General features: G+C 47.1%; 1 protein-coding gene across 2 annotated transcripts in view; it reads right to left on the bottom strand.

The window, feature by feature from the left end:
- EIF4H (eukaryotic translation initiation factor 4H) overlaps nt 1-1632 on the bottom strand; it is a 24509-nt gene extending 22877 nt beyond the window's left edge. For both annotated transcript variants that reach the window (XM_012640299.1, XM_012640300.1), the window contains exon 1: nt 1439-1632. In XM_012640299.1, coding sequence (XP_012495753.1) covers nt 1439-1497 — 59 coding nt within the window. In that variant the 5' untranslated portion in view covers nt 1498-1632. The remainder of the gene's footprint in view (nt 1-1438) is intronic.
- Nucleotides 1633-8784: the final 7152 nt, after the last annotated feature.

Genomic DNA, 8784 nt, shown 5'->3' with positions numbered 1-8784 from the left:
CGAACTCCTGAGCTCAAGCAATCCGCCCGCCTCGGCCTCCCAGAGTGCTAGGATTACAGGCGTGAGCCACCGCGCCTGGCCTCTTCTGAACATTTTTTGAAACTAAAAAAAAACCCTAGTTATTAAATTTCTAGATAACTTAAGTACAAACTTAGTGTCTAGAAACCTACCCCATAGGCTATAATTCTATATGTCATCCAACATCTATTTCGTTTTTTATTAGCAAATAAACTATTCTCTGAAATAACAGGTGGCTCCTCCTACCCCAACTTTAATGTTAATAGTGTCATGAACAATATTGGGTACACTCCTCCACCAAAAGAAGCCTCTGTTTGAGCCATTCCCAAACCAAGGTATTAAAAGTGATCATTCTTCACCAAACAAAGATATTTTTGGACTGCAACCCAGGAGAGACTGGACACCTCAGTAGGTATTATTGTGCTGCTATCCTGGGAAAACAATCCTTGCTATAAAAGAACACAAAGACCAAGTGTGTCCTTGACAAAAATCAAGATGTTTATAGCCTATATTTTAAATTCTGTATGAGATAAACTTCTATTACAGAAAAATACGACATGGGTTCCTGGAATTAAACTCCATGAGCTTTCTATTCAAAGATTTTTCTTTTAAACAAGGTACTTCAATTATATATAGTCTTCTCCATTTGTCCACAACCAGAATGTGCCTAAATGCGAGTTCCTTCCATAGGTCAGAGCGAGAAACTACGGAGAATTAAAATTTTCTGTGCCAGCAAGCACATACCACCTGTCAATAAGGCATTCTGAACCAAGAAAGATTAGCAAACAAAAAATGCTACAATGTACTTGTTTCTGGTGGTCTCCCCCTCCTCTAGCCGCCCGCAGCGAATAAGACCATGCCCAGGCTCAAGCCGCCAAATCCCTGCCTTTCACGTAAAGGGAAGGGAATTGGCCCTCTCTCGGCCTCCGACCCTGTCTGCTAGCCTCTTGGCGGCGGGGTCAGGGGCCTGCAGCGCAGGCAGACAACAAGAGGCCGCCGGAGAGGCCGGGACTGGAGCTGGACAGGCCTCGGCCCCCACCCCGGCGCTGCAGCTGAGCCCCGCGCTAGCCCTGCCGTAGGGGGAATGGGGTTGGAGGCAGGCGCTCGTCTCCGTGCACTGGGCGCCGCTGCGGCCTGGCCTTGTAGCCAAGGGAGAGCAAAAATTACACGTCGTCGTAGGTGGTAGGCAGAGTGAGGGATTCCTCTCGCGAGCAAGACCCCGGGAGCCTAACCGCCGCCGCCCCTTCCCCGAGCGCGCCATTTCCAGGCCCGGGCCCTCCAGGCGCCTCTCCCAGGCTTCCGCGGGCCCAGCCGGGCTCCTGCCTCTCGCCGCTTCGGGTGATCGCAGGACGCCACCGCCCCTAGATCCCCGACTCCGCTGCCCCCAGCCCCAGCAGGGGCCTGCGCACGCCCGCCTCACCCTCTGCCGCCGCCGAAGCTGCTGTAGGCCCGATCGTCGTAGGTATCGAAGTCCGCCATTTGCCGTCTCCGCTCCGAGAGGAACCAGGGTGAGCGAGGAAGGACCCCGCAATATAACTCCCCCCACCCCGCCACCGGGGCTGTCCGCCGCGCCGCCTGATCGCAAATCGCACGCACGCACGCGCGCGCGCGCACGTACGCCGCGCCGCGCCCAGCCTGGGGCGACGGGCCGCTGGTGGCCCGGCGCGCTCTGCGGCCCACGTGGTGCGGCTGCGCATTGGCTGCGCGCCCGGCTTGCCACCCCGGCCCATTGTGTGCTGGCCCCGAGGCCTCACCCGCCGCCGGTCCGGGTCCCCGCCCCGCCCGGGCGCGCTGGCCTTCGCCTGCCGTGGGGGGGCTCTCTCCCCGGTGTCGCCTGGGACCCTGCACGGGCCCGCCGCGCTTTATGTTGTCGCTTAGCTTTTCGGACTCCAGATCTGGCGGGTACCCCGGAGGCCGGCTCCGCTTGGCCCCTCTCCGACACACCTCTTCCGGCCAAGTGGTCGCCGGGTAACACCAAGGACAGGCTGCCTCCTGTAGGCGGGGACCCCACGGAGTGGGCACACTCCAAGGATGCCCAGAGGGGCAGGGCCTAGAAGGGGCGCCAGGCGCGGGATGCGGACGCGAATCCTGCCTTCTGGGGTCTAACTCGCTGCCTGGACATTGGGGGTTTATAGGCTGTCATTGAAGTAGCGGGAGAGTCCACACATGACGATTTTGCATAAGTCATTGCGCTGGAAAAGAATCCTGATGTGAATTCCATCATCTAGCACTTGCAAAGAATGGTTACGCAGTGAGAATTAATTACACTGCTAATTTCCAGGTTTGCGATTGAGATTGTGGTAATATTGGATCCTCCCACCGTTGGATGCACCAAGGTTGATGTACCCCGATGTGTCTAGGCACGATTTTAAAAACCTCATAAAACTTTCTTGCAATGTATACGCGGGTATTTTACGGTTAGCCAGTACTTTTATATTTAAGCATCTCCTTTGTGCCAGTACTGGGATTGACAGAACAGCTGTTAACTCATTTTTGTTCGTTTTTCTGTCCTTTTTTTTCTTTCCAAGTTATTAAAACACTTTGCTATCAGATAGACCCAGAGTAAACCTGGGCTCAGTTAACCTGAGCTTCACCTGTTACTAGTTAGGTGACTTCCAGTTCCTTAACTTTTTTTTTTCTTTTTTTTAAAGAGATGGATTCGCCTTAGCACCCGGGTTGGAGTTGGAGTGCAGTGGCATGATCATAGCTCACTTTGGCCTTGAACTCCTGGCCTCAAGTGATCCTCCTGAGTCTCTGGGATTACAGGCATGAGTCACAATGCCTGGCCCCTTAACTTCTTTAATATCTCAATTTCCTCATCTATAAGGATTAAATGAGTAGATATTAGTAAAATTCCTGGCACACAACAATATATATTGGGCACCTACTAAATGGCACCATTGAAGGTCTTTTACATATATTACAGACCTCTCATTTTACAGCTGTGGAACCACCCAGAGAGAGGAAATGACTTGCCCAAGGTCATGTAGCTTTGACCTCTTAGCACATGTCTCAGACAATAACCCATCAATGGTTTCTCCCCTCTTTGCAGGGTTTAAACTTAGGCCCTCCTCCACGTTTAAGAGCCCCATTAGTCTTAAAATGCACTTAAATGCGTTTGACTAAATGAAACCTTAATATGTATCCTTGAATAGCCTTACATTTTTTTTTTTTTTAAATTCCCAAGCCTCCCAGTCCAAAGTCACCTCAATGTGAGATCCTGGAAGGGAATCATGTTGAGGGGTTATGTCTGTCATCTCCCACAGGACCTAGATGAGGAAGACGGGATAATTTATTACTAATGGAGAAAAAAAGGGAAGAGTAATAGGAAGGTTGGGCTTTCTCAGCACTGGCCCATCCACAGGTCATCCCCCTCTTCCTAGCTTAATCTGCCTTTATACCTAGCCAGCACCCAGGGCCAATCTTCTGGGCCATACTCCTAGACCCTCCAGTCCATAGGCCTGTTCCTCTTCTGTTGGTCTCAAGCACATAGCCTGCCTCCACCTGGGATCTAGAGGATTGAGGTCAACCCTAGAAGGTTCCATAAACATTGTGACTGACTCTGTGGCAAAGTTAAATGTCCAACCCTTCCTGAGGTTATCCTCGTGAATTTTGGTCTTAATTGCTCCCTAATCCCTTCCCCAGTATGGACTTCCCAGCCTTTATCAGTCCTCTGGAGCCCTGGGGGTGGTTCTCAAAGGCCCAACTCAGATATCCCTTTCTCTAGAAGCCTTTATTGCAGTGGTGAAGCCTCTGGGTTTGCATTTCAACTGCCTGTCATCAAATCCTAGCCAAGCCACTCACTACTGCTGTCTCAGTTCTTGGTCTATGAAATAGGAATAGTAGTCATTGTGTTATCAGATTTCCATATTCATGCTATTTTAAAGCTCTGAAATGTTGGTGTTTTGTTGGTATAATACTGTTAATTTATTATCTATTAAAATAATCTGAACTATGAATCATTTTCATGTGAAATTAAGGTCAATTTATATTTAATTTATGTGAAAACACAGTGGTATTTTACAAATTGTACAGATTCCCTCCTGCATGAATTTAAGTAAGCATCAGTACTGAGCTCCTGCAAAACTTCTGTTACAAGCATGAGTATTATTCTAGGCCAAAGACTTCCCCAACAAGTGAATAGGAATGAGAAAAAAATTGAAATTGACACACGGGATCCCCATCCCCATCTCTACATGTTGAAAATGAAGAAAAAAATGTACTGAACATGCTTTCTTCGAAACCAAAACTGTTGCTCACTAGCACTAAAAATGTGCAGACTTTGTGAAATAACTCAAAAATTATTCAAAAAGATCTCAAATATATCAAATAAGAGATGGAAATATTTGAAAAAGGATACTTCAACTCTTGCATCCTTGGTCTATAATCCACATAACTGTCAGAGTGTTTCTTCTAACACTTAAATAAGGCCGGGTGCGGTGGCTCACGCCTGTAATCCTAGCACTCTAGGAGGCTGAGGCGGGCGGATTGTTTGAGCTCAGGAGTTTGAGACCAGCCTGGGCAAGAGCGAGACCTCGTCTCTACTAAAAAATAGAAAGAAATTAATCGGACAACTAAAAATATATAGAAAAAATTAGCCGGGCATGGTGGCTCATGCCTGTAGTCCCAGCTACTTGGGATGGGAGGCTGAGGCAGCAGGATTGCTTGAGCCCAGAAGTTTGAGGTTGCTGTGAGCTAGGATGATGCCACGGCACTCTAGCCTGGGCAACACAGTGAGACTCTGTCTCAAAAAAAAAAAAAAAAAAACACCTAAATCAGGGCATATCATTTTTTTGCTCAAACTTTCCTGTCTCCCTCAGAGTAGAGGCCAAAGCCCTTAAGTGGCCCACAAGACCCTGTTTGGTCTGTTCCCAGCCCTTCCTTCCAGGTCACTCGTCTGCTCAGCCACACTGGCTTCCTGGCTTTTCCTCGAGCCCCCTAATCACCTTCTCAACCCAACCTTTCCTATACCGCTGCCATACCCACTTGATGTCCATCTTCCTTTCCTTTAGTTCTCTGCTCAAAGAGGCCTTCCCTGACCTTATTACTTGAAATAGCTACAGCCCCCAATTTTCACTTTGTTGCCCTCTTTGCTTCTTTTTTCCAGCACTTGTCCCACCTAACTTCTTATCACTTTATTATTTGCTTGTTTAATGTCTGTCTTTCCCGAAGGCAGGGAAAAAAATCAGTTGACTATAAAAGTGAGAGTTGATTTCTGGACTCTTGGTTCTATTCCACTGATCCATAAGTCTATCTTTCTGCCGGTACCACAATGTCTTTTTATTTTTATTTTCATTTTTTTTGAGACAAGAGTCTCACTCTGTCGCCTTGGCTAGAGTGCAGTGGGGTCATCGTGACTCACTGAAATGGCAAACACCTGGGCTCAAGTGATCCTCCTGCCTCAGCCTCCCAAGTAGCTGGGAGTAAATTTTCTTTTTTTTTGTAGAGATGGGGTCTTGCTCTTGCTCAGGGTGGTCTCGAACTCTTGGCCTCAAGCAATCCTCCCATCTGAGCCTCCCAAAGTGCTAGGATTACAGGTATGAGCCACCATGCCCAGCCCACAATGTCTTCAATGTCTTTTTTTTTCCCCAGGCTGATTGGATAGTTGGAATCACAATGTCTCGATGACCATTCATTGCTTTGGTAAATTTTGAAATCAAGAAGTGTCTTCCAACTTTGTTTTTCTTTTTCAAGATCGTTTTGGCAATTTGGAGTCTCTTGAATTTCAATATGAATTTTAGGATCAGATTATCAATCTCTACAAAGAAGTCAGTGGGGATTTTGATAGGCACTGCGATTTAATCTGTACATCGATTCGGGAAATATTGCCTTCTTAACAATTTTAAGTCTTCAGATCTATGGACATGGATGTCTTTCTGTTTATTTAGGTCATCTTTAATTTCTTTCAATGACATTTTGTAGATGGATGAGGATTTTTGCATCTGTATTCATAAGAGATATTGGTCTGTAGTTTTCTTGTTATATCTTTGTCTGGTTTTGTGTGCTTTATTTAAGATGACTTTTTTTTTTTTTTTTTTTTTTGAGACAGAGTCTCACTCTTTTGCCAGGGCTAGAGTGAGTGCCGTGGCGTCAGCCTAGCTCACAGCAACCTCAAACTCCTGGGCTCAAGCGATCTTTCTGCCTCAGCCTCCCGAGTAGCTGGGACTACAGGCATGAGCCACCATGCCCGGCTAATTTTTTGTATATATTTTTAATTGTCTGATTAATTTCTATTTTTAGTAGAGACGGGGTCTCGCTCTTGCTCAGGCTGGTCTCGAACTCCTGAGCTCAAACAATCCGCCCGCCTCGGCCTCCCAGAGTGCTAGGATTACAGGCGTGAGCCACCGCGCCCGGCATAAGATGACTCTTTTTAAAAGAGAAATAGATTTCATGTTTAATTTTCATGACTAATTTAAATTTTCTTTTTGCAACTGTTCAGGTTATCATTTTCTGAACAATGCTTTATTTTATTTTTATCTGCTAATTTTGTTATAAATTTAAGTTTTAACTTGATTTTTATGTTAAAATCTTTGTGTTTGAAATACAACAAATATTTGGTTTCACTGATTTTCTATTATTTTTTAAATTTTTGTTTTGTTAAGTTTTACAGGGATTTCGGGCATAATTTCCATTTTCGCTGAATCGAGGGTAGGGTTGCATATTTAGCAAAAAAATTTTAAAAGTACACACATTCTGCTTTTTTGTTTAGGGACAAGGTCTTGTTCTGTTGCTTAGGCTAGAGTGCAGGGTACAATCATAGCTCACTGCAGCCTCCAACTCCTGGGCTCAAGGGATCCTCCCGCCTCAGCCTCCCAGTAGCTGGGACTACAGGCACTCGCCACTAGAGACCGGGTCTGGTTGTTGCTCAGGTTGGTCTTGAACTCCTGGCCTCAAGTGATCCTCAAGCCTCGGCCTCCCAAAGTGCTGAAATTACAGGAGTGAGCCACCATGCCTAGCCCGATTTTATTTCCTTTTATGCATCCTAAACATTTTTTAAAAATAAATTTTAGGAGGGGTGGGGTGCAAAAATAAATAAATACATTTTACATAATAAATACTAGGATACTAGTATTGTCAATATTGTCATTTTCTACCTCATGGGGTATATACCAAGGTTAAATGATATCAGTCATTTAAAGCTCTTGGCACAATGCTAGATGTGGCAATAAAGTTATAAACGTTTTCACAGGTAAGTTACTATTATTATTATTACAACATATGTGAAAATGTCCCTGTCTCTCCCAGCTATGACACATCCACCCACTTCACCCACGCTGTGACCTGGCAGTCACACAGTATTGAGACACACAGTCATTTGTGTTGTCTGCCTCCCACTCTGGACAGCTATCTCCTGCAGGATGGAGGTCTCAGCCTTTTTTGGGGTTTCCTTTGGCCACCAGAGGCCTGGCTCCCAAGGGCTCTGGGTCACTGGAGGGAAATGGGATGGGGGGAGAAGGAAAGGATGCTCAGGGCCAGAGCCACAGACCCTTTGGCTCAGATGGCCAGGGCGGTGGAACCTGGATGGTCATACAACTGCAGCACCCTGGAGCCCGAGGTCAGAGGGTGGAGCCGTTCAACAGGGGGCAGAATCCAGGCTGCTTCCGGGGTGGCTGATCCAGCCTGTTCTTCCCAGCATACCTCTTCAGACACCTGACTTCTTGTGGCCTGACAAAAGTCACAAACTGGGAGTGGGGAGGGCACAGACCAAATTTGACCGTCCTAAAAAAAGAACCCTCCCCCACCTCCGGCCTTTCTAAGAATTGGAACTTTCTATAAATGTCCTGATTTCTTGTTCCTCTTCAAAAACTGGAGAGATCTGGATACCCTGGGGCTGCAGTTCTGCTTAGCACCAGGCATTGCAGCTGAGTAGGGACCTCCAGCCCTCCTGGCCTCCCAGCCTTTCCACTCCCTGTGGTCTTACTTGCAACCCCTTTCATCTGTAAAGATTATACATCGTGGCCAGGCACCATGGCTCACACCTGTAATCCCAGCACTTTGGGAGGCCAAGGCAGGAGGATCGCTTGAAGCCAGGAGTTTGGGACCAGCCTGGGCAGCATAGCAAGACCCCATCCCTACAAAAAATTAAAAAATTAGCTGGGCCTGGTGGTATGCACCTGTAGTCCCAGCTACTCAGGAGGCTGAGGTGGGAGGATCACTTGAGCCCAGGAGTTCAAGGCTGATGAGCCTTTCGACTATGATGAGCCCTTGCATTTAACCTCTCTTCCCACTCACAGGAAATATAGAGGATGCATGACTCTTCAAGTAAGGGAGACAAATCCAGAAGGTGAGACTTTTTTTTTCTTTTTTTGAGACAGAGTCTCACTGCAACCTCAAACTCCTGGGCTCAAGTGATCCTCCTGCCTCAGCCTCCCAAGCAGCTAGAATACAGGCAAGTGCCACCATGCCTGGCTAATTTTTCTATTTTTTTTTGTAGAGACGGGCATCTCATTCTTGCTCAGGCTGGTCAAGGTGAGAACTTTTTATAAGTCAATTAGCCTGGTCCCTTTAAAAAGTCAGGGACAGGCTGGGTGTGGCACTCTGGGAGGCTGAGGTGGGAGGATTGCTTGAGCTCAGTAGTTCGAGACTAGCCTGAGCAAGAGTGAGACCCTGTCTCTACTAAAAACAGAAAAAAATTAGCCAGACAACTAAAAATAGAAAAAATTAGTGGGTTATGGTGGTGCGTGCCTGTAGTCCCAGCTACTCGGGAGGCTGAGGCAGGAGGATTGCTTGAGCCCAGGAGTTTGAGGTTGCTGTGAGCTAGGCTGA

Source organism: Propithecus coquereli, unplaced genomic scaffold (assembly GCF_000956105.1).
Source record: "Propithecus coquereli isolate 6110/MARCELLA unplaced genomic scaffold, Pcoq_1.0 Scaffold150, whole genome shotgun sequence".
Classification (NCBI taxonomy): domain Eukaryota; kingdom Metazoa; phylum Chordata; class Mammalia; order Primates; family Indriidae; genus Propithecus; species Propithecus coquereli.
This window is presented reverse-complemented; position numbering and strand designations above follow the sequence as displayed.